At 51.0% G+C, this 25,791-nt stretch overlaps 2 protein-coding genes across 5 annotated transcripts in view; one reads left to right on the forward strand and one right to left on the reverse strand.

Moving 5' to 3' along the window:
- Positions 1-5,254, forward strand: part of LRRC27 (leucine rich repeat containing 27) — a 19,247-nt gene extending 13,993 nt beyond the window's left edge. For 2 of the 3 annotated variants that reach the window (XM_032950252.2, XM_032950250.2), the window contains exons 8-10: positions 546-682; positions 2,594-2,720; positions 4,488-5,254. In XM_032950252.2, the coding sequence (XP_032806143.2) occupies positions 546-682; positions 2,594-2,720; positions 4,488-4,649 (426 nt within the window). In that variant the 3' untranslated portion in view covers positions 4,650-5,254. The remainder of the gene's footprint in view (positions 1-545; positions 683-2,593; positions 2,721-4,487) is intronic. The other variant, XM_032950251.2, reaches the window with a different exon arrangement.
- Positions 4,914-24,510, reverse strand: IMMT (inner membrane mitochondrial protein). Of its 2 annotated transcripts, XM_032950248.2 has the most exons (15): positions 24,274-24,510; positions 18,911-18,987; positions 17,749-17,944; positions 17,021-17,117; positions 16,423-16,629; positions 15,227-15,319; positions 14,159-14,295; positions 13,839-13,942; positions 13,363-13,498; positions 12,801-12,918; positions 12,061-12,281; positions 11,069-11,200; positions 10,818-10,947; positions 10,143-10,480; positions 4,914-6,274 (listed from the first exon to the last, which is right to left on the reverse strand). In XM_032950248.2, the coding sequence occupies exons 1-15, from the start codon at positions 24,310-24,312 to the stop codon at positions 5,987-5,989; spliced, it is 2,313 nt and encodes a 770-aa protein (XP_032806139.1). In that variant the 5' UTR covers positions 24,313-24,510; the 3' UTR covers positions 4,914-5,986. The 2 variants fall into 2 exon arrangements, with proteins under 2 accessions (XP_032806139.1, XP_032806140.1); XM_032950249.2 differs by lacking the exon at positions 15,227-15,319.
- Between the last annotated feature and the right edge of the window lie 1,281 nt (positions 24,511-25,791).

Here is a 25,791-nt window from a genome sequence, read left to right on the forward strand (position 1 = left end):
ATTTTTTTTTCTGGTGCACACGTGCCTGAAAATTGTTCACAGTTCATACATTAAACATTTGCTCTTGCAAGACGGCCACTTAAATCATCCTTTTTCAGATAAAATTAAATATTGATTGAAATTGCGTGTTAACCTTTAAAATGGTTTGATTAAATGGAACAGCCAAGCTTTTGTCAAGGACCAAAAGCTGTTGAGTCTGGCTGTAATGGCACACCATTTATACATATTGGTTCCTAAAATATATTGTGCTTTTTAGTGTGTCGTTGCACGAGGTTAATGCACTTTTGCTGTTAGTGGATGCCGGCGACACACAATAGAACACGTTATCTGCAACTCAAGGATTACAAAAATATATATCGCGTTACAAAATGTATCTGCCAATACAGTTTCGGTTTGCACTACAGATATTTACAAGTATAGACCACGATAAGACTTAACACGGAGAAGTCTTTACTTCTGAGAAAAGCTCTCTTTTGTTAGATTTTTGCAAGGTGATTGACATGTATTTAAAATGTTTCTTTAGCCTTTGTTGTTATTATGTACAGGTGGTCAGGAATGCGCCGTTTGGCACAGATCCAGCTTACTATCCCAGTGTAGCTCGAGCAAAGCCCGGCACTCTTGGGAAGGCCGAGCCGCGAGCCCCAGCCGCCACTCACAGTGGGCAAGAACTGCTCGGAGCCAGGTGAGAGCTCTCCTCCCTCCCTCTGCTGCCACAGATAATGCGCGCCTGTGGCCCCAGCCGACGAGACAGAGCTACCACCGGCATCCTCAAGCATCCCGTCAGGAACTTTTCAGATTGAACGCACTTCACTGTACTGTAAGCAAGAGCTATGCACAAGTTCTAGATTTAAAGCTTTCGTGACTGCAAGGATCCATACTCTTTGGTTCTATTCGGTAAAGTCACGTAGGTTACCTACGTGACTTTACCGAATAGAACCAAAGACCATGCACAAGTGTTACTGCACAGACCAGAGAGGTGTCCTTTAATATAGCTGAAAGGAATCTTAGGGACTTTGAATATAGGCACAAGCAGAGAATTCTAGGGCATTTCATTACAGGATAGGGAGAGCTTTTTGGAAGTTTAAAACGAGCATGGCAGGAAAGCGCAATAGATGCGAGTCGGAAAGAGAATGTTGTGATGAATGGGGCACACGCGGTACCAAGCCAGGCATGGGAGTGGCACCTGGAGGCCAGCGACTCAGGTGGGATGCTTTAAGAGCTGACTGGGAATGGGGTCAAGTGTCGACTTCGGAAATCTGCGATGAAGCAGAAACGATGGTGATGTGTGACGCATCAGCACCAGTTGGTCTAATGATTAGTTTGTGTTCCTCATTACACAACAACTAAGTGGCGGTGACGTCACCACGACGCTTGTGCCAGGCTATGTGCACCCTGAGGCCACGTGAAGTATCGAACGCCCGCTGGCAGGTCACGGGGCAGACCCAGGTGCCACGGGTCGACTGACTGAGATGACTGGCTGATGCACCACCTGTGCCCCCTACTGTGCCAACCTGCTGTGCTTTAGCCACCCGGCACTCCGCTCGTTGTTGTGAGCGTCGCTCCTCCGCCCTCCGTTGTTGTTGGAGGGCGACTACCTCAAACTGCCCAGTAGCATCCTTCACGAGCCTCCTCCACAGAGGCCGATCTTGACACCGCTAGTATCAGTCATCGGCAAGTCCACTCAGCTCCACGTCCTCCTGTACCACATCACTCCATCTCTTCTCTAGCCCGTGCCGCGCCCGCTTAGCCCCCTCAATCCGGCCGAACAAAAGCTGTTTCGGCATGCGTTGGCTGGGCATGGGGGCTACATGACCCAGCCATCGCAGCCTTGCCCGCCAGAGGAGCTCACTGATGGGACCTTGCCCAGATCTTTCAAGGATTTGTGAGCTCCTCACACAATCCCGTCTGGTTAAACCCAGGATGGATCGTAGGCAGGCCAGCCTAAATGTTTCTAACCAGCGAAGATGTTCCATTAGGGGGGTCCACGTTTCGCAAGCGTAGAGAAGGGAGGGAATGACCGTGGCCGAGAAGACCTGAAGCTTAGTGCGGAGCGACAGACCAGGTAGCTTCCACACAGCGTTACGCAACCGATGAAAAGATATTGCCGCACGACTGATTCGGAGTGAGACCTCTGCTGTTAAACTGGAGCCAGTCATAAGCACACTGCCCAGGTATGGGAAACTCTCCACTCTCTCCACAACTGCCCCATCACCGATTGGGAGTTGTGGGGGTGGAGTGTCCGATGGTACAAAATACCCAGGCAGGTGCTTAGTTTCGGTGGGGCTGATGGTAAGGCCCCACCTCTTAGTGGCACGCTCCAGTCTCAGCAGCAGCGTCTCCAACTCCTCCTCTAAGCAGCTATTACCAAATCATCAGCATACATAACGTGGTTGAGCAATAGGGAGCCATCCCTTGACCGCACCCGGGCATCGATCAGCACAACACACTTGATAACGCGCACACATGCACGCACATTTTCTTTCAAGTTTGCGAATGTGTGCATGGCCAAGGATGCGTGCGTCACATCTATTATTTGGGCGTTCGCTTCATGGGTCATGGGTTCGTTCATGTGCGGCTGTATGCGACGGTGCAGGTTGGCACGGGAGCGCGAGCTGCAATTGCGCGTGCGGCAGCACATCAACGCCATGTTGGAGCGACGGGCGCAAGACAAGAGCACACCCCGCAGCACGATGCAGGCGGCCCAGAGGGAGATACTAGTGGTACTACGCGTGTGTGTGTGTGTGTGCCGAATGTTAGATACTAGTGGTACTACGCGTGTGTGTGTGTGTGCCGAATGATAGATACTAGTGGTACTACGTGTGTGTGCCGCATGTTAGATACTAGTGGTACTACGCCTGTGTGTGTGTGTGTGCCGAATGATAGATACTAGTGGTACTACGTGTGTGTGCCGCATGTTAGATACTAGTGGTACTACGCCTGTGTGTGTGTGTATGCCGAATGTTAGATACTAGTGGTACTACGCGTGTGTGTGTGTGTGCCGAATGATAGATACTAGTGGTACTACGTGTGTGTGCCGCATGTTAGATACTAGTGGTACTACGCCTGTGTGTGTGTGTGTGCCGAATGTTAGATACTAGTGGTACTACGCGTGTGTGTGTGTGCCGCATGTTAGATACTAGTTGTACTACGCGTGTGTGTGTGCCGCATGTTAGATACTAGTGGTACCACGTGTGTGTGTGTGTGTGCCGCATGTTAGATACTAGTGGTACTACGTGTGTGTGTGTGCCGCATGTTAGATACTAGTGGTACTACGTGTGTGCGTGCCGCATGTTAGATACTAGTGGTACGTGTGTGTGTGCCGCATGTTAGATACTAGTGGTACTACGTGTGTGTGTGCCGCATGTTAGATACTAGTGGTACTACGCGTGTGTGTGCCGCATGTTAGATACTAGTGGTACTACGTGTGTGCCGCATGTTAGATACTAGTGGTACGTGTGTGTGTCGCATGTTAGATACTAGTGGTACTATGCGTGTGTGTGTGTGTGCCGCATGTTAGATACTAGTGGTACTACGTGTGTGTGTGTGTGTGTGCCGCATGTTAGATACTAGTGGTACTACGTGTGTGTGTGTGCCGCATGTTAGATACTAGTGGTACAACGTGTGTGTGCCGCATGTTAGATACTAGTGGTACTACGTGTGTGTGCCGCATGTTAGATACTAGTGGTACTACGTGTGTGTGCCGCATGTTAGATACTAGTGGTACTACGTGTGTGTGTGCCGCATGTTAGATACTAGTGGTACGTGTGTGTGTGCTGCATGTTAGATACTAGTGGTACTACGTGTGTGTGTATATGTGCCGCATGTTAGATACTAGTGGTACTACGTGTGTGTGTGTGTGCCGCATGTTAGATACTAGTGGTACTACGTGTGTGTGCCGCATGTTAGATACTAGTGGTACTACGTGTGTGTGTACCGCATGTTAGCTACTAGTGGTACTACGTGTGTGTGTGCCGCATGTTAGATACTAGTGGTACTACGTGTGTGTGTGCCGCATGTTAGCTACTAGTGGTACTACGTGTGTGTGTGCCGCATGTTAGATACTAGTGGTACTACGTGTGTGTGTGCCGCATGTTAGACACAAGTGGACTTGAAGGACGGTAACGAGGACTGTGTAAGTCGATAATTCAAAAGCGAGGGGTAATTTTCATGGGGCTTGATGTCCACGGGGTGTGCATTGTCTGCACAAGCCATATTTTGGATAGCCCTGGTCTACAGACTTCGTCTTATGCGTAGATACCCGAGGTAATATGAATGTTTTAGCGACCATCCTTGCCTCAATTAGGGATTCTTCGAAATCTGCAAATTCGTGGAGACCTCTCCCAAGCAGTGGCTTTAAGATGGGGAGTGCGCACAATTGTCTACCAAGCTGTTCAGGAACTGGCGCTCATCGAGTTTTTTCTGAGGTGCGTCGTAACGACGATGGCACAGGTGAATCACCGTGCGAAACTGGCGGTTGTGCCGTACAGGCCCAGCAATTGCAGCGGGAGCTGTCGGGGCAGAGCCGACGGACGCCGCTGGATTACCGCTTCACGGCCTTCACCGGAGACCCTGTCCGCGACAACGCGGCGCGCGGCACCCTGCGCAGGACCTCCTCTCCTGCCACCGCACACAAGGCCCATCTGTCGTGAAGGATTCCACCCACTCGAGGTCAAGCTCAAAAGGCCAATGCTAATTATGCTACCACACCTCATCATCAATTTAGTGTCCCTTAATGCTTGCAATGTCAGCTTTGGTTATAGGGTTACCTAACTTGGTGAATTATTGCCACAAGGAATAACAATATCACAAGTTATAAAAACCTACGACTTGCCATAAGATGTGGCTCTTGCAATACAACTTGCTTTGCAGTACCTACAATCAGAAGCTGTGAAGAGAAAACGTCAAGACCTGGGTTGGTGAACCACAGACCAGTTTATTGTTGAGAGCAAATCAAGGAGAAATACAAGACTTGACAAAATAGCATTTAGTCCATATGAGGATTGCATTTAAATTAGAACTCGAAATACAAACCTCATGAAAATTAGTCTCCCCAAACCAGTTTAAACGTTTATGATTTCAATATTAACCACTCCATCTGGACGGAAATCTGCACAAAGTTGCTTGGGCGTGCAATAACTTGAAGGATACCTTTGGACAAGAACTGCAGTTTATTGTTAGGGACATCGATTCAATTGATATCGTGAGCGCTCAATGGACACGAGTGAAGGCATCAATAAATACCATTTTAACAAGACAGCACTGCGGCTTCCCAATGTGTCACTTTCAGAAGGCAAAGCAACTTAATCGTAAATTGTAATTTACAAGGTTCTTCATGCTATTCAGAATGTCAGGAACAAATTTAACTGTTCCAAATCAATCCATTAAAGCTAATGTAATGTTAAATTATCATGCGTTGTTGGGTTCAGGGATATAGGGTGAACTGGAACGTTTTTGTTAAAGGATCAACTTATTTTAAGGCCAGTACTTTGTTCATGACAAGAAATGTACCCACATATACACTGCAGAAAAACCTTTTTTACAAGGCCGCAAACATCCTTAAGTCTAAGTTGTTAACAGGCGTTTTGGTATTTAAAATGTCCAGATATTTAAATTGGTAAAGCGAGATGAGCATGTGGTTTGCTTTGTACACAAGTTATTCCATGTCCTTTGTACCAGCTTTCCATCTCTAACAGTCTCCTAAATTCAGATATCAATTACAATCTGTAATTCAGATGTCTTGACTGGTAAAGAAGGAAAGGTGGACTGTGGTGTGGCACAAGTTTGCAAAATGTTTGTGAAGTGCTATCTTTTCTTTAGAGATGACCGTGTCGGAGCTAACCACTTGCAGCCCCTAGGGGATCGTGCTCATCGTGCACAGCGTGCATCTGTGTGTGAAAATATACATCCCACATACGCACATTGAAAGCCGTTAGGCGTACACGAGGCCGTGAGCGTACACGCGCACCGTTGTCGGTGCCCTCGCCCATCACGGCTGCGCGTGCGTGGCGGCCAGGCCCACTGCGCTGGCATGGGCGGTGAGCAGCGCGATGGCCTGCCGCGTTTCCAGCGTGAGGCGCGCCTCGTGCAGCCAGCTGTCGGCCACGCGGCGCGCCTCGCCCCGCAGCGCCGTCACGAACCTCGCCGCCTGCTCCAGGTCGCCGTGCTCCAGGCAGAAGGCGGCGTAAGCCAGCACGCGGAACGCGTCGCCCAGCTCTTCCACCGCCACTCCTTCTGCTGGGGGCTTCAGCGTGGCTGGCTCCAACATCAATGCGGCCTTCGCGCGCACACACAGACACACACAAACGTACACACACACGCGCACATGTATGCAACAACAACAACAACAACCGCCATTCGCCACTAAGTGGCGGTGACGTCACCACGACGCTTGTGCCAGGCTATGTGCACCCTGAGGCCACGTGAAGTGTCGAACGCCCGCTGGCAGGAGGTCACGGGGCAGACCCAGGTGCCACGGGTCGACTGACTGAGATGACTGGCTGATGCACCACCTGTGCCCCCTACTGTGCCAACCTGCTGTGCTTTAGCCACCCGGCGCTCCGCTCGCTGTTGTGAGCGTCGCTCCTCCGCCCTCCGTTGTTGTTGGAGGGCGACTGCCTCCAACTGCCCAGTAGCATCCTTCACGAGCCTCCTCCACAGAGGCCGATCTTGACACCGCTGGTACCAGTCATCGGCAAGTCCACTCAGCTCCACGTCCTCCTGTACCACATCACTCCATCTCTTCTCTAGCCCGTGCCGCGCCCGCTTAGCCCCCTCAATCCGGCCAAACAAAAGCTGTTTCGGCATGCGGTGGCTGGGCATGCGGGCTACATGACCCAGCCATCGCAGCCTTGCCTGCCGGAGGAGCTCACCGATGGGACCCTGACCAGATCTTTCAAGGATTTGTGAGCTCCTCACACAATCCAGTCTGGTTAAACCCAGGATGGATCGTAGGCAGGTCAGCCTAAATGTTTCTAACCGGCGAAGATGTTCCATTAGGGGGGTCCACGTTTCGCAAGCGTAGAGAAGGGAGGGAATGACCGTGGCCGAGAAGACCTGAAGCTTAGTGCGGAGCGACAGACCAGGTAGCTTCCACACAGCGTTACGCAACCGATGAAAAGATATTGCCGCTCGACTGATTCGGAGTGAGACCTCTGCTGTTAAACTGGAGCCAGTCATAAGCACACTGCCCAGGTATGGGAAACTCTCCACTCTCTCCACAACTGCCCCATCACCGATTGGGAGTTGTGGGGGTGGAGTGTCCGATGGTACAAAATACCCAGGCAGGTGCTTAGTTTTGGTGGGGCTGATGGTAAGGCCCCACCTCTTAGTGGCACGCTCCAGTCTCAGCAGCAGCGTCTGCAACTCCTCCTCTGACTGAGCAGCTATTACCAAGTCATCAGCATACATAACGTGGTTGAGCAATAGGGAGCCATCCCTTGACCGCACCCGGGCATCGATTAGCCTCCCATTATATCTGTACCATATGGAGATTCCCCCGGTACAGCTATTGAAGGCTTCACGAACTACGTGGTCAAAATAGATGTTAAATAATGTGGGAGCCAGAGGACATCCCTGTCGCACCCCAAGGTGTACAGGGAATGGCTCTGACTCCCGGCCACGTAGTTTTACCCGGGCCCGCTCACCATCATGAAGGTCCTTAATGATCGTGAGCAGAGGGTCAGGTACTCCAAAAGCACGAAGAACGACCCAGAGCCCAGGCCTACTGATGGTATCATAGGCCTTGACCAGGTCAATAAAGCAGAGATGTAGGTCTTGTTGGAATTCCCTACACCTCTGCTGTAGCAGACGGACAGAAAATATGGCATCTGTGCAGGACCGCCCTTTCCTGAAACCGCATTGGGGCTCCGCAAGCCTCTCCTCAGCATGCCTGGCAAGGCGATGCTGAATAATCCTTGCCAGGACCTTTCCCGGCACACCCGGCATGTATGCACACACACGTACACACACACACGTACACACACACAGAAGCAAGAGTTGTATAAACGCACACTTGAATGGAACTACACATCCACAAAGGGACGCACAATGCACATTAATGTCTGTGACAGATAACAGGCATCTACGCAAAAGGAGCCTACAATTTTGACAACACATTGCCTACTTGCAAAAACTGTGACATTTAATGTAAAAAAATGAATGTGACCACTTAAACATATATGTTGTAACACTTTCCAAATAACAGTTTAAAGCTTTTATGAATTGCCTCCATCCGTCGATCCGTAACAAGGTACGATAACTCATAAAATATGGTCCACTATGAACAAAACAGTCGTATAAAATGGTGCTTCTATTCGGGACTTACCCGACTGAAAAATGCACAAATTAATCAAGAGGGTACACAAAACTGGAAGACCAAAGCCGGTGCAAAAAGTACACACTGCAATTATTTGTAGCCCTGATAACTTCCATTTGCTTTTGCACTGCTACCCCAACGTTTCCAAGGACAAATGGAACGTGTTACATATCCCATGTATATACATTACATTGTGATATTTGAACAAAAGGAGTTGTTTTCAGTTCTAGTGACGCGACTGCTAACTGCATTGCTTGTTAATGTCACTTGAACTGCTCGTGCAGTGAAGCGCGTTGGTTTCCACATACGCCCCACACCACAACCACTTTTCCTGCGCACTTGCTGCAAGCACCACTGTTGTCATTGTTTCTTTTAAACTGTTATGATGAGACAGTGTTATTTATGTCTTACATATATGATTATAGAAGTTGCATTAAATATTTTGGCAGTTGCTTTTTTTTTAAGTCCTTTATATTTACGCTTACCAAGGTTGAAAACGTCCGTTACCTCTTGTCGCCCGTTACCGCTCGTCGCCCGTTACCGCTCGTAGCACATTACCGCTCGTGGCACGTTACCTCTCGTGGTACGTTACCGCTCGTGGTACGTTACCTCTCGTGGTACGTTACCGCTCGTGGTACGTTACCGCTCGTCGCCCGTTACCTCTTGTCGCCCGTTACCGCTCGTCGCCCGTTACCGCTCGTGGTACGTTACCGCTCGTGGTACGTTACCGCTCGTGGTACGTTACCTCTCGTGGTACGTTACCGCTCGTGGTACGTTACCTCTCGTGGTACGTTACCGCTCGTGGTACGTTACCGCTCGTGGTACGTTACCTCTCGTGGTACGTTACCGCTCGTGGTACGTTACCGCTCGTCGCCCGTTACCGCTCGTGGTACGTTACCGCTCGTCGCCCGTTACCGCTCGTGGTACGTTACTGCTCGTGGTACGTTACCGCTCGTGGTACGTTACCTCTCGTCGTCCATAATAAGGGAGACACTGGAGTTCTTCGCAAGAGCATTCAATGACAAAACTGGAGTATAAAGTTGGGTTGCTATTAGAAACTTTCCCGAATGAAAACACGCCAAATTTATCAAAGAGTTCCCCAAAACTTGCAGACACAAACCAAAGTCAAGGTAGGAAATTTTGCAATAAAAGTCTATTGGAATATGCATGATAAAGCTATGGTTTATACAAGTGCTTATGCCTTGCACATGATGCTCATGGCAATGAACAGAGAGGACCTTTATACTTCATTTGGCATTTAGACCACAAATTATGATCAAGCACATTGTAAGAATTGATACCTGGGGCAGCCTAAACATGAGTGCGGATCGCTTAGCTTCAGCAGTAATCCACCGTGCTTGCACCCTGCTTACGCACGGCCATCTCACCCACGGCGCCTAATGGCTATTTGTGCACCTGCTGAGATCTAACGATAACACCGCTATTTTCTCAGGACGCTTTTGCACGTCCCCAAGATGAATTTGGCCTACCTAGCCCAACGTTACTTGCAATTACGGACGAACATCCTGGATGAACATTTTTTCCTGAGCGCCGGCTCAGAAACGACTTGACACTTAGGGAATGGTGGCGGGCGGGTCACGTGTGGGACGGGTGTGTTCCCCCACACTATATCCCTGCGGGGGAAGTTAATTAACATTACGTTTCTGGGTGTCCGGAACATTGACCGAGTTGAGTTTGTATCCGAGCCGGAGCGTGTCGGTGGATCACCACGTGAATAAACCTACGGTTTAAGCCTCAACCGGTCACGTGCAAGGATGGACACGGTTTGGGAGCTGTGCGTGCGGGCGGCTTGCCGAGACGGACGCACCTGCACGTAGGACAGGAAGTACTGGTAGAGGCTGTTGCGCGTCTCGTCGATGAGGGCGACGCGGCGCGCGAGCCTCCGCACGCTCCGGAAGCGGTGGCGCAGCGCCTCCAACGAGTACACGCCGCGCTCCCTGGACTCGCTCGGGACTGCGCCCGTCACCACCTGCGCGAACTCGCTCTCCGCCAGCACGGCCCGAGCCGCGTCCACGTGCTTGGCCAGCGGCACACACGGCCCGTCGGGCCCATCCGGCCCGGCCTCGGCCAGAGCGGTGCGGAGGGCCTCCCCAGCGAGCCACAGCGAGTGGGCCTTCTTGGCGATCTCCTCGCGCTCGGCCAGGCCTGCGGACGCAGGGGCGCGCAGAGCCATTCGCTTTGCAAACACGCCCAGTGCACACGTGGCGACACGTACCTACATGTGCTCACAGGTGCGCAGCCTCTAAAGGGAAACAATCTAAATGCAAGACATTTTCACAATGGTTTGAAAAACATACCATCATATTTCAGTGTTAAAATATTTTTCGTTGCGATTCCTGCTCAAGCAGTGTCCTTTGCTGATGACTGTGTTACTGATGAGCGTTTAGAGAAGCTGAATGTGGCCGTCTGTATTACACGCGTGTTCTACACAACATGCTTGTTCTGTGTGCATGCGTGCGTGCATGCGTGCGTGCGTGCGCACCGTCAACAGCATTACGGATCCCGTGCACTTGTGCAAACGCTTTGTTTATGTCTTGAGTGAAAGAGTCGCGCTGATCCAGAATTTCACGCCGGAACATGAGGTCCTGCTCCACCATCTTGTCTGTCAATTCCTAGGAGGGGAAAAGCACGTCTGAGTTCGCAGAGGTGGGAACGGGTGCCGTTTACGCCGCTGAAGCCGTGGCCACGCTAGGCAGCGTGAGAGATGGGAGATCGGAGGGGGGGCGCACTTACCTTCTTGTGAGAGTTTCCCAGCTCAAACGCCTGCAGCTTCAGTGCCTCCTGCAGGTGGTCCGAGTGAGCGGCCGTGGCACGGCGCAGCTGGGTGCGCATCTCCATCTCCATTGCATCCTTGAGCTCCTCTATCTGTCATGCCGAGGAAGCCAGCAGGTGGACGGGCGGACACACGGGCGCGCACAGACACGCGGGTATATTGCACAGGCACACGCTCACTACCGTACGCAATTACGTGCAGCACGCAGAGATATTTCAGGCATGCAATGTCAGCATAGCCGTGCGCACTCGTATGAACACAAAGGTAAAAAAATGTCTCCTATGAGGTCAATGCGAACACTTGGACAACATGCCGGTGTGTACACACACAAAGAGCCTTCATTTGTCTGCACAATCTTTGGCTTATAACGCCTCTTACCTGGTTAATATATTGACCCACTGGCGCAAGTTTAACAGTGATTAACTAACAGTTCTTACATAATAAATTGCACGTTTCACAAGTGTAAAGAAACTAAGCGACATTACATCAAGTATTGCTCGATATGAAACTTTTAAGAGTTATCACTTACACATGCAAGTCGAAACACGAGCCAGTATTTAGTTACATACCCCGGTCTGTTCATGATGGGTTTAAAGCTTTGTTAATAGGAACGTTTTTACGTTTTAAATGCAGGCGTTAGTGATTGGCGTGTTGCCAGCGCTTGAGGCAGTGCGTGCGAGTGAATGTGCTCCAATGTAAATTCACGCACGATACACAAATCAAATCGTGACTAAGAATGCATTACTTATGCAAATTATACATGAACGTTAAATTTAACAGTACGAACCAGACGACAAAGACGAATAAATCAGGCATTAAACAATGCGGTAAAAACAAGATTTAAAAAATGACGTCGTCTTGAACCATTTGCAGGGTCTCGGGGGAAGGCAGCTCGCGCACCGTCGCATGGTGAGCGGGGAACGCTCGCCAGCACGGTGCACCGGCGACGCACCTTGCGCTGCTGCGCCACCACGAGCTCCTGGCGCTGCTGGTGCAGGGCGGTGGCCAGCGCCTCCTCCAGGCCGCGCTGGTCGACCGTGCGCTGCTGCTCCCGTGCCAGGACCAGGCGGTGCTCCTCCAGGGCCTGGCGCTCCGCCAGCTCGCGGCGCAGCTGCTCTGTGCGCCGGTGCGCGTGCAGCAGCAGCGCGTTCAGCTCCTCCTTGTTCAGGTCGCCTGGGAGGCCGAGCGCATCGCGTGGGACATGTCGACGCTCACGAGCAACGCTTACAAGTTACCTTTTCATCTTATTCAGTTGCACTGCAATAACATTATTCGTATTTAAACTATGCTATTTAAGCAAAATGTATTAAAATTTTACCAGGTAAGGCCCACTGAGCTATGTAGCTATTTTTCAGAAGCGACCTGGCCACAAATGATAGCTCAACGAAGTGTGGACATTTATCGCAAAATACTCTAAACACATGTTTCTGAAAGTGGAGGAAAAAACCGGAGGGAGAACATGCAAATTCCAAATATGCAGGCGCCAGGGTCAGGATCGAACACACTACCTCCTGCAAACCAGGCTAGGGAGTTAACATCCCGCAACTGCGGCAGCCCAACACATTTCCTTGTAATTTAAATGTCAAGGCCCGTACATTTCATTCATCACAGCCTTCTTCAATGAACTCCGCAATCAATTACCGCTCGTCTTCGCATGCTTCGTTTGTACGATGCAGCCAAAACGTTGCTCACCTCTGCCCTGCCAACCGGGTACGATGCTCTCCAGTTCTTGCCGGAACTCCTCCTTTGCACGTTCTGCCATCTCCTGGTACTGGGACACGAGGCGCGCTTCTGTCTGCGCCGCTTCCACCTGAGGGCAGGCGGCACGGGGGGGCCGGGTGGGGGGGCAAACGACGCACGAATGTTCGCACGGGGCGGCACGTGATTGCGCACGAAACACTCTTTCATTAACCCACGCTAATGAAAGCATTTATACACGCGCACGCCAAGGGGAAACACGATCCCATTCAGACGGAATAGGTAGAGCCCTCATTGTCGCTGTACCGCCCTCTCCTGGCAGACCAGGGAATTCCTCGTCGCCCACGGGAAGGGAGTTTCACAACATTCGTGCGGTGATCCACCAACCCTCGCTGCTGCCTCCGCGGCGCTGGATCACGGCACCGTGGAGGCGGCAGTTCACCAGAGCAGGTTCCGCCGACGTGGGACGGAGGAGATCTCACGCGACCGTACGCCCGCTCGTGCCGGAGCGTGGCCCGCACGCGACCCGCATCGCGGCGCCGTCGGCGGAGCTCACCCTGCTGGAGCCTCCCTGCAGCTCAGACAGCATGCGGCGCACGCTGGAGCCGGCGGCCTGCAGACGGGGGGCGGCCGCAGGCGCGGCCGTGCCGCGTGCCTCCTCCACCAGCCCCTGCAGCTTCACCACCTCCTCCCTGGCGGCATTCACGGCACGGCACGTCGTCACAAACGGTCACAACGCCTTCCCAACTTTTTCTTTTTCTGGCGTTTAAATTCAACGTTTATTTGTTATGAGGAAAATCCTGTTTGGCCAGTTACCCAGTTGGTTTCGGTGGCAACGGCCCCCAGCCCCTGATAATCGCGTTATCGTTGGGGTGGAGAAGAAACAAGCACAGAAGTCAGACTCGGAGTACAATCGACCAAGCGTCCCGACGCGGGACCCTCCTGAAGCGGTCTTGAGACTCGGCGAGGCTACTCTGGGCAATGGCGTTACGCTATTCACGGGCGTCCACGACGCACGGCGCCGGTACTCACTGAGCCACGCGCTGGGCTTGCGACGCTTCGTGGACGGCGCGGTCTCTGGCCGCCAGCGCCTCCCGCACGCTCTGCCACTGCTCCGTCTTCTCTTCAGGCGACATCTGCAACCAGCAACGCCGCATTCGTGTTGCAGCCCCTCTCGCCATGCGATTGCTAGAGTGTAAACCCACTGCAATGTGGGTAATAGATCTCCCTTCTGTCATGCAGATTTCAGTGTGGTGTACATGATGGGTGTGGGCTCTGGGTGTGTGTGTGCGTGACAGGTATGAGCTGTGCGTGCGTGATGCGTGTGCGTGCGAGTGGTAGCTGCTGCGTACCGCCTCGTCCTCCATGGCGTGCCGGAGGCAGCTGATGTATGTGCCTATGGCAGCGGTAGCAGCATCCTGGGCCCCGACGGCCTGCGCCGTCACCAAGCCACTCCGCGCCACCGCCTCCTCCAGGTTCTTAGACAACGCTGTCCCACACGGCACGCGCCGCACGTCACACACTCACCAGTCACAGTGTGTGCAGCACGCACCGAAACAATACCACACTCGCCACTCACGTCACACACTCACCAGTCACACTGTGTGCAGCACGCACCTACACAATACCACACTCGCCACTCACGTCACACACTCACCAGCCACACTGTGTGCAGCACGCACCTACACAATACCACACTCGCCACTCACGTCACACACTCACCAGTCACAGTGTGTGCAGCACGCACCTACACAATACCACACTCACCACTCACGTCACACACTCACCAGCCACACTGTGTGCAGCACGCACCTACACAATACCACACTCACCACTCACGTCACACACTCACCAGCCACACTGTGTGCAGCACGCACCTACACAATACCACACTCGCCACTCACGTCACACACTCACCAGCCACACTGTGTGCAGCACGCACCTACACAATACCACACTCACCACTCACGTCACACACTCACCACTCACAGTGCATGCAGCATGCACCTACACAACATGACATACACCACTCACCGCTACGTTCAAAGTTCATAAGTCACACAACCCTTGCACCAGACATCACTAAAGGATGCATGCACAACGCTTGCCATCAAGTATGTGCTCCAAGCGCTTTACTGTAAAAAACACTCACCCACGAGTTCCGCACACTGCATGTTAATATTATTGTGAAAGCACAAGGTGGACACCAATAACATCTCACATGCATAAAACTCTCATTGTTCGCCAATCAAGCCTCCGTTCAGGAGAGGATGCCGGTAACATTCACGCTAAAACATAGGAAGACAAAGGGAATTGAAGAAATAAAAGGACAAAATCAAAATTATAAAACGGAGAGGAGGAAAGTTCCAGTGGACATAAAACTGCTCGGATACGTGTGACCCCTCCGATTGTTACCTTACCAGCAACCTCTGCCTCCGGGTCTGTGTCTTGTGACATCACTTCCTTAGAGGAGCCACCAGCTGGGCCGGCCTCTAGCAAGTCACGCGGGGGGGCTGCCACACACTCCTCCGTTAGTGGCCGGGCATGCACGCGGGCGTCCCCCCTCGTCACAGCCACGTGGCGCTCGCCCAACCGACAAGAGCAACCGCTGTCACCACCGGCGGTCCAGTCAACATTGTTGTCGAGCGTTCGTCTAAATGCCGTCAAAGAGGAACGTCAACCTATTTTTGTTTGAGTCACAAACACAATAACGTTTGTGTGGTTGAAGTGAAAGTAGAGGCCTGTTTACTTTTTTCGGTCACGTCAATATGGAACATTATTTACGATGGATTTAATACCGCTATTTTATTTTTTCATTATGTATTAACATCGGCTCGATAACTGATATGTAATTATCACGATAGACCAGTGACGGAAGATTCTGCAATCTCCCCTCTCAGTGGCACGTGTGCCAATGAATAGGATTTTCCAAAACTCCAGATGCGTGCACGTCAAGTAATTTGCCAATTTTGTATCGTCATGTTTTTAATACAGGACTTGGAAGATACCTTTTTGCGAAAAAAAATCATCAATAATAAAAAATATATATCTTTCACAAAATGTAAAATCAGCCGTAATTTGTTAAATATTTAACCACAGACTAAAACTTCTCAAAAGTATTTTTTTTTTAATATGACTGATGAAGTAATATAGAACTGCTGCAGCGATGGTTTCACGGCTGTGCTGCAGAGCTCTCCGCTGCGTTTCTGTGCTGTGCCGCCTGCTGCCCGGCACGATGTCCGACGTTCCACTGCACGTGTTGGAAAGCTTCTTCAGGAACTGAATTGAGCTCACTTCACATTGCTGGGAGCGTCTTCAGGAAGTGAATTAAAGTGGCTACCAGCACGTGGAGCAAAAAAGCCGAATGTCACGGGAAAACACATCGGAGAGCTACAAGAACCGGAAATCTTTTCAAACGAAAGTATTCGTCCAATTACATGATTCGTAAACAATAAGGGCAGCGAAGTTGAGAACAGAGACGTACAAAGGTTGGAATGAGGCCAATGAAGAAATACAAGCGAAGACGGTAGTACTGATTAGTATGCCGAGGGCAGGAGAGGGAGCCCGCGTGCCACGGGGTTACACGCCACGCCGTCCCACTTCAGCCCCCACCCACCTGCTGGCGGCGCGTCACCCGAGGGCTCGTGCTTGCAGGACTCGCACTCGTGCTCTTTGTGAGCGGCGCCGCCCCCGTCGTGCCCGCTGGCCCCCGCGCCCTCGTGCCCCGGCTTGGGGCCGGTGGCTGCGTTCGTCACGCCGGGTGCCGGCATGGAGGGTGCTTCTCCGATGGAGGACAGGATCACCGACGCTTCCGATGATCTATCTGCAATTGGGACGAAGGCAGAGCAGGGTATGGATAATCTAGGCAAATCTATAGGCTGAATTGACAATCTACATCCAAACTCTGCCTTGCTTACTCTCAATTTCAATCCCACTGTGCTGTCAACACCGTGAGGACAAATACGTTTCCATATCCAGGATGGAATATTCCAGCCCTCAGAATTGGTCACCAATGCTCAGTCATTGGTTACCATGATGAGACAATCAGCTCCAGATTGATCAGAGTCGCCGCTCAGATTGGAACCCAGGATCCGATAGGTACCGACCGGCTCAGTGTCCCCACACGGTATCAGAACTCCCTGAACCAGCCGACCTCTGCCCAATTCAAGGCTCTTAAATGCTCCATACAGGATGTTCCCGTGCAGCAGCGGTACCTTCCTGCTTGACTGGCGCCTGTGCGGTTGCCGTGGCCGCTCGCTCGTCCGTGTGCTTCTTCTTTATGGGGGCGATGGGATTCAGATCCCCTGCACCCTGCGCATCAACAGGTGCAGTAGACACCACCGTCACCACCGTCACCTCGGCAACACAAACCTCTGCCGCCCTTCTCTCCGTATCACCCTCCGCCTGGGTTGTGTGCACTACCAACTCCCTGAGCCTGTGCACGACTGCCTCCTTGCATCGGTCTCCCCACGTATACAGCAGCCTTCTCATCGTCTCTGGCACGTACCCTCCCTTCTCCATATCCTCCCCCACAAGAAAGCACATCTTAGCTCTCAAGATGGACTCGCTCTGCCCTACTTTGTACAGTCATATCCTTCATCAAATTCACACTCTCTGCGCTTGCTCTCCTTGAAAACATATTGCAGACAATTCAGTAAATGTGCGAGGCCTATTCAGCAGGGACCGACTGGAGAAACCACCGAATGTGACCGATTCAAGCTTGGAAGCACACCCCTCCTTGGCAGAGTCAACGGGAAAAAAAACGCAGGGCACGCTCCAGCAGCCTTTACGAATGTGCGTGGTCACTCCGGCTCAAAGATTCCATCACGAGCAGCAAAACGAACGTTACGACGGCGGGGACAGGGCGGGTGGGGGAACGAGCGCGACGACGACGGTGAGGGTGGCGAGGGTGGCGACGAGGCGAGTGGGGGAATGTCCGTACCGGTTTCTTGCTGGGCATGGGCAGGAAGGGCACGCTGGGGCCCAGGACGGCGCCCAGCAGCTTGTCCGCGTAGGGAACGTTCTGCTCCAAGCTGCTGCGGAAGCGAGGGTCCCAGCTGGCGTAGAGCACGGTGCCCCCGAGCCCCCCCACCACCACCAACAGGCCCCCCCCCACCACCTTGCCTGCTGCTGAGGGGCTGAACGTGCGGTGTGGGGGAGCGATTGAAATGGGTTCAAGGTGAGAAAATGTTCGTGGAAATAACTGCAAATTGTCCTTACATTTACATAAATCAGATTCAACATATTTGTTTAATGGCGATTGAGTATTGCATCACATTAATCAAGAAATATCTGTCATCTGCAGAAAATTTAGAATATTTAAATGCTGAAATGAATGCAAGTATCTTCCAAGTTTAAGCTCAGTTGTATGTTTGAAAAATTGAGGGTCCCTCACTGGTAGACAATGGTCTGTTTAATACGTAGGCTTTCGCTCCAATATCATCCTTAATATAGTTTTTTTTTTGGGTGAGATCGCACAAATATAAATGTGTTGTTAAACCCGCCACCACCCGACACAGCCAATTCACAATGTTGTGGATTTGCTCTCCAACACACCGGTTAGCTGTACTATTAACGAATTGGCATGTTCTGTTTACGTGACAAACCTTACTAATTGGCCGTGTCGGGTGGTGGCGGGTTTAACGACACATTTATTTTGACGCGATCAAACCTGATAAATCACTGTCATCTTCACTGGTTGAATTTATATCTAATATGCAAATGTGATCCATACACTCCGTTTCCTATTGGTGTCTCTCACTCTACGCATCTCCTCGCTGTGCACGACCTCCTGACATCCGCGTGCAAATCACTGTCATCTTCACTGGTTGAATTTATAATATCTAATATGCAAATGTGATCCATACACTCTGTTTCCTATTGGTGTCTCTCACTCTACGCATCTCCTCGTTGTGCACGACCTCCTTCTGACATCCGCGTGCAACACCTTCCCCGCTCAACACTTCTTAACTCTAACACATACCTACGTCGTACCTACGTCACACCTCGCTCCACACAACATTTAACTCCAGTCAGCGACATCGTGGAATCTGAGAATGAGAACACCTCCTCCTTGGCTTGGCGCGCATTCCCACAACACTCACCCCGAGCCGGGGATCCCAGCAGAATAGCAGCGCTTGGCATGGGTCGAGGGGCATGGTGTCCGGCCACAGAGGCACTTCTAAAACACGTGGCACACGCAAATACAAACAATAAACATCGGGACCAGAAATAAACCTTTTCGGCTGTGGGAACTGTTCTTAAACTGACCAGTGAGCGATATGGAACAATAACAACTGGCGCGTTATACGCTCGTACACCACGTGACAATCTCATTTGTTTGTCGGTGTCTGGTGGCAGAGGGCTTTAACAACACAGGTTTTTTCAGAACATCCCGTGATCTAACCGAAAAATCTACTACAAGTAATTTTAATCAAGTTGACCATGTCATCATCATCAGCCGGTATCAATCCGCCCCTCGCGGTCCTGCGCTGCACCAATCGATCGAGGACCTGCACCAGATCCATCTACTACTTAATTTTCACAAGTGTCTTAGAGGACCGCGTATGAAAACACCGTAATTCAACTGTGTAAATAAATTGACAGATTTGGTATCTGGGCCATTCTTTCAGCGCAAATGCTATCACAACGAAGCCATATTGCTTTGGCTCTGTGAGCAGTACTACATATTCCCATCGTGAGTGGACTACTGCATAGCCTGATGGGAGTTGGAGAGGAATCGCAAACAGTGACCAGCAGTGACGTCCACATCGGTGGGCCGGACACCGCTAAGGTGAGCAACTTAATTTGTGGGCGAGTGACAGCGTAGGTGAGAGAGTGAGCCTGCGAGTAGGTAGGTGACTATATGGGGTGGACACCGTGAAACTGCAAGGCCCCGTATCTCGCCGCATTGGTGTGTGGGACAATCAGGTCATGGTGTGCTGCCAACCGGAGTCAACGGCGACCGGCGGAGTTCAGGTTACAATTCAGCCTCTGCCACAGCTTTGGAAGCAGGCCTGTCGTGTACATCTCAATGAAGGTGTAGACTTGCTACACACAGAAATAGGATATGCAGCTGAGCCATGTGCTGGGTATGTGAGAGAAGGAAAATGGTGAAAGCTGACCTCGCATCAACGGTAGCTCAGTCTCCTCACAGCGTTACGCTCACATTGGAGTTTCAACTTGTTGGACATGACCGTTCCAGGGCCCTGCCCTGCCCCCCTCCCTCGTGCCCATCCCTCTCCCTCTCCTCACGTCAGCTTCCCCCCTCTCTTGGCTTTGCCTTCATCTCCGGTGTTCTCCTAACTCACTCCTCTAGAGTGCAATATCTGCTGCATGAAGACACTAGGGTACATATAAGACTGACGATGAGTCCAGCGATTTAATTGTTCTGTAGTTTACCTGGAGATTCCCCAGAGATGATACATCTCGTTCACAAGGGTGTCCAGGGTGTCAGTTTACACATACAGAACAAACATGGATGTCATGTACACATTTGAAAGCGATAACGAATACTGAAGAGTTAGTGTAAATTACATCTTATCCAAAACCTCAAAGCATAATCGTTCAAAATAGCCAATTTAGAGGACATGCGATCTAGGTTGAGAAGAACCGGATCTCTGCGAGGAGTGACACGCTCGGCAGCTTCCACATAGCGTTACGCAGCTGATAAAACGATTATACTGTTGTGGCAAACCTGAGCCACCCTTAAGCACACGGTCCAGGTACAGATACTCCTCCAAACTCTGCACAACCAAGGCATCATGTCTGCAATAACCACAACACAAGCAGTCAAAATGCAAACAAAAAGACAACTCTGATAATAATATGCACTGGCCTTGAATTTGATTGGTCCACACCCGAGATGGCTTTCTTTAAAGCCTAGTCTCCAATGGTGTTGGACCAGAAGACGCCAAAAGGCGTACAACTCAAAAACAGCACACTATCAGAGTATTGAGGGCTCGGGGTGAGCATTTACATTATGAGACCTCCTTTGCCAGTAACAAGATATAGTAATAGGTTTTACCCTTTTAACTGGCACAAAAAACTGACACCTTTATTCAAGGCATCATGTCTGCAATAACCACAACACAAGCAGTCAAAATGCAAACAAAAAGACAACTCTGATAATAATATGCACTGTCCTTGAATTTGATTGGTCCACACCCGAGACGGCTTTCTTTAGAGCCTAGTCTCCAATGTTGGACCACAGAGAGGAGGAGGTCTCATATTGTAAAAAACCATGCCATAGCCCGAATAATTTCCCATGATGCATCAGAAACGGCTCTAATAAACACGTGTCACGAAAATGAAGGATCGATGGTGCAATCAGTCTTCATGCCATGAAACAACAGATTTTACATTGACAATATCTGTCACATTAAAACACATCAACCGCTTGTTACCCCACTGCCAATGCAGACTCTTCATTTGTATCTGTTGCAGTAGAGGTACCGCTGAAGGGACCTGAAAAATCTGGCAGCAGGCAGGCTCAGAGCTTGCTCTCAGCGCGCGAGGCTCCGAAGGCCGCACTCCGTCGCACGCCGCGGGCCGGCACAGCCTGGTCTCACCCCGCAGCAAGCGCCGCCGCTTCACCGCGACACGCAGCGCACACGTACAGCGTTCCTTTGGCTGATAGTAGATCTGCGCATTTTTGACATATCTATTACTGGCTGTGACCGCACGGATCAAAAACACGGACATTTAAGAAAAAAATTGTTCAAAAACTGATACGTGTGTAAATAAGCATGGAGAGCTGCATGCTGGGAATTACACTGAGAAGACAGAAATAAGACATTTGAGAGCAGAAAACAAATAAAAAAGAAAAGACACTTCCTATTTTAATAAGACAACTTTGTCAGAAGCCTCGACCTTGGCTCCTGGCTGTGTCAGCCGAAGGAGGGAACACATCCGTGAGGCTTCCCACCGTCGACATGGAGCAATGAGATCGGGTCGTGTGCATGTAGGAGATAGATTGTGGCATCATCATCGCAGGGCCTTGAAGGACGGCATCGCAGGGCCATGACAATGGCTCAATGATGATGGTTCAATCCCAGCATGCACTGTTATAATAGTTCACCTTTCTTGGTAACTTACCAAGTCACCTGCCCTCCTCTCTGTGCACATGCCCCACCCATCACAACATTCCTTTTTTACCAGTTTACATCGAAAACGCTTTTTCATTTTCTCGCATCATCCGCATGGAAGTGTACTCAAAGGTCAGACATTTATTTCTGGTTGCAGACAATATTCCACATGCCCTGTTAACAAAATTAACTCTCTTAACGTGCTTTTGTTCTTACATGTAATTGCATTTTCATCAAAACACTGTATTATTCACATTACTACCTGAACACACACAGCATTTTGCTACCTCCATACAGGATTCAGACAACAGAGCCCATCCCTAACAACTGCACTTAAAAAAAGGCTCACCAAGTGACCAGTTTTTATCATCAGTACCTAAATCTGCCAAAAAGTTGCACTGCCCGAGCCAATATCCTCACTGGCGTTATAATTACCCACACCAGGGTCCCATGAACCCATTGCATCCCACTGGGATTTTTGCACACAGCGTTGGTGTACGGTGCTATTTCAGGAAAATTGTTGATGTTTTTTTTCCTGCATTTTCTGTTTGCACAGTCACATAATCACTTTAAGATGTTTTCTTGTTCATGTTTTTGTTTTTTGTTTGTTGCGGTTGCACCCGATTCAAGAGCTGAATGGCTCACAGGGCTATACCAAATACATGGAACTATGAAATAAATGGAACTATGAACTATTTACAGGGGCCAAACGGCTCCTCTGCCTGAAGTCGTTGTAGCGATTCGGGGTCCCACCACGAGACACCAGAGACGCTCTCTCTCGGTCACCACTGTCTGAATAAGGCCCCGAACCAACGTCACTCAACTCGCGTGACAACGACGGATGCCGAGTCGATGCAAAATGCGTGCAACATGACGAAATCACAAATGTGTCTGTCATTAACGGAGTACTGTATAAGCAAAAATCTGATTAAAAAAATAAATACATTCGGAGTGTGACGCCTCAAGCACGTGTTAGGACACGGAGCGTTCCCAGTGGCTCGGGACTATGAGCAAGACGACATTGCGACTTGCAATGATTGTCTTTCTATGTACTATGTCGAACTTCCTTTGCACCGTACGTAGCCAACCGTGCTCATCGGAGTTGCGGTCTAAATTAACATCTTCCTGTTAAGATCGTGGTTACTCAAATGAAATAACAGCCAAAAGGAAAGCGTGTGGGTACGGATGAGATTAAAAAAATGTACTTTTTCAATATTAACATCAAGCTCAAGTCGATACACATTTTGTCTTGCATCACAAAGCCTCCTACACTGTTGGGAGATTGCACACAGAACATGCCGTGGTGCCTATACGTTCTTGCACAACCCACTACCCCGCTCTCTATACACTGCGTGCAATCATGTATCAGTTAAAAGGTCACGCGTACTAGCCACAAATCTCACCACTCAAAACAAGATGCCACATTTTGTTATTTTGTGTGAACCTATCTACTTGACTTTTACCGAAAGACCCAAAGAATATGAATGCCACATCATAACCCTTCAAGCGGTTAGGCCAAGCTCTGTTTGTGGACAAGCCGTGAACCTGGCGCCATTCCACGTTGTGCCGCAAACGTCGGCACCCTGAGAGAGTGCAGCGCGATGTCTGCACCGCGCGCATTCGATGCAGTGAGCTCGCGGTGCAGTGAGCTCGCGGTGCAGTGAGCTCGCGGTGCAGTGAGCTCGCCGTGCAGTGAGCTCGCGGTGCAGTGAGCTCGCGGTGCAGTGAACTCGCGGTGCAGTGAACTCGCCGTGCAGTGAGCTCGCGGTGCAGTGAGCTCGCGGTGCAGTGAACTCGCCGTGCAGTGAGCTCGCGGTGCAGTGAGCTGGCGGTGCAGTGAGCTCGCGGTGCAGTGAGCTCGCGGTGCAGTGAGCTCGCGATGGAGCGAGCTCGCGGTGCGGACCGCCGCCGTGGAGAGTCGCGGGCAGCAACAACGCCATGGGCGTCTCAGAAGCGTGCGGCGAGCACACCAGCGACTCGCGCCAGCGGCTACACCCCCGGGCACTGTCACGGTGCGTGCGGGTGCAGCGCGCTCGCTCGCTCTGGGGGGGTGGTGGTGGTGGGCCCGGCCAGGGAGCGGCGTGTACAGGGACGGGCCCGGTGCGTACAGTAACCAGTACAGTGCGTCGCCGCAGTACAAGCGACGCACAGTGCAGCAACCGCAGTACACACCACGATACAGTACACAGTGCCTACACCACGATACAGTACACAGTGCCCACACACTCTCATAGTGCCCACACACTCACACGGTACGGCGCGCACAGCAGTCCGCACACGGTACAGTGCCTACACGGTACAGTGGGCGACGAGGCCTTCTCGGATTCGACTGCCGAATTTCGCTCCCCACTCCACCCCACCTCCCCCACCTCCCCTCCCACCTGAATGAGCGTGCCCGCTCTCCTGCAGGACCTCCACATGGTTGCTGGACAAGGCGTGGTGAGCGGCAGGCACTGGGAGCAGAGTGTGGCGACAGCAGCAGGAGGAGGAGGAGGGTGACGCTGCTGCTGCTGGACGCTACCCGAGAGGTCGCTGCCCTGCGCCGCCTCGCGCCCAATGCCACCCAAAGTCACCCTGGCGCATGCGCACTGCGGCCACGTCCGAGCCGGCCCAGCCCCGGGCCTCGCGTCACCGGGACAACCCAACTCGTCCAGCGGCGGCGGGGGGGGGGGACGTGTTTTAAAGTGCGGCGATTGTCGCGGTGGCTACTATCTCCGTGCCCCCACCCCACCTCCCTTCCCTGCTGACGCTGTGAGTGGTCGCGCCCGTTAGCGCGCCCACGTGCCGCGCCGCACGTGGTTGTTCTCGTATCGGTGCTCCTGTCATCGACTTGGAGTCTCACCCAGGTTTTAGGAGGTTTGCTGCTGGCCGACCGTGGGACAACGCGACCGTCCAGAATGGGTTGGCAATCAAAAGAACAAGATACATGTTTTCGAATTCTATAAAAAGAGACTATTAAAAGAGCCGCAATGCACGTGAGTACAAGGTGGTCCTTAATAAGTAACGTCACGAAACAGTCCTTTGTGAGCCGCAATCGGTTCCGGACCCCTGTTCTAGACGCACACATCGTACACCTGACTTTGACATTCCTCGACGGAACTGCTCTGGCACATCAACCGCAGCAAATCGTCGACCTGCCGACCGATGCGCACATCTCAAAACATTAAAATGAAAGACAAGCCACAGTACGTAGTGCAATTATGATCATACAACCCAAGCTATGGACCATATAAACCACTGAAGTCTACGCATCTTGCAGGAGGAGGAGGAGAATCAGCAACACCACACGAGCTTGAATAATTATCAAATAGAGCAAGTCAAGATCTATAAGTATCTTGGGATCATCCTGGATTCAAAACTTAGTTTTGAAGATCACATTGATTATATCGGTAAAAAGACAAAAATATAAATTGGTTTTCTGTATCGACACAAGCACTGCTTCCCCCCAATGTTCCGTTTGGAATTGATAAAAGCTACCATACTGCCTCTACTTGACTACTGTGACATCGTGTATAAATCAGCCCCAAGTACTGTACTGAAGAAGCTTGATTCCATCTATCACTCGGCCTTAAGATTTGCATTGAACTGCCCATATAGGACTCATCACTGTGATCTCTACATTAGGTCAAACTTAACATCTCTTAATGTTCGACGGCTTGTGCACCAGATCTTATTTATTCACGATGTACTTACAAAAAATTCCGCAGACTACCTACTGGATCTCCTATCTGTTTCAAAGAACAAATTTGACCTCAGGTCTTCGCTCATTTACCAGCTTCACATTCCCTATTGCCGTACAAAAACTGGAGGAAGGGCCTTTGCTATTGATGCCCCCAGGGTCTGGAATGCTATTGCCAATAAACTGCAACTTGAATCACTACCTATGAGATCTTCACTCA

This window comes from Petromyzon marinus, chromosome 9, assembly GCF_048934315.1.
Source record: "Petromyzon marinus isolate PM22_M1 ecotype Great Lakes invasive population chromosome 9, UKy_Petmar_22M1.pri1.0, whole genome shotgun sequence".
Lineage (NCBI taxonomy): Eukaryota > Metazoa > Chordata > Hyperoartia > Petromyzontiformes > Petromyzontidae > Petromyzon > Petromyzon marinus.

Coding starts and splice junctions, on each gene's coding strand:
- IMMT (XM_032950248.2), bottom strand. CDS start 24,312: ATGTGGAGGTCCTGCAGGAGAGCGGGCACGCTCATTCAG. Junction 14,296..15,226: donor CCCGGAGGCAGAGGTTGCTG/GTAAGGTAACAA, acceptor CGTGTGGGACAG/CGTTGTCTAAGAACCTGGAG. Junction 6,275..10,142: donor ACTTCCTGTCCTACGTGCAG/GTGCGTCCGTCT, acceptor GTGCGCGCGAAG/GCCGCATTGATGTTGGAGCC.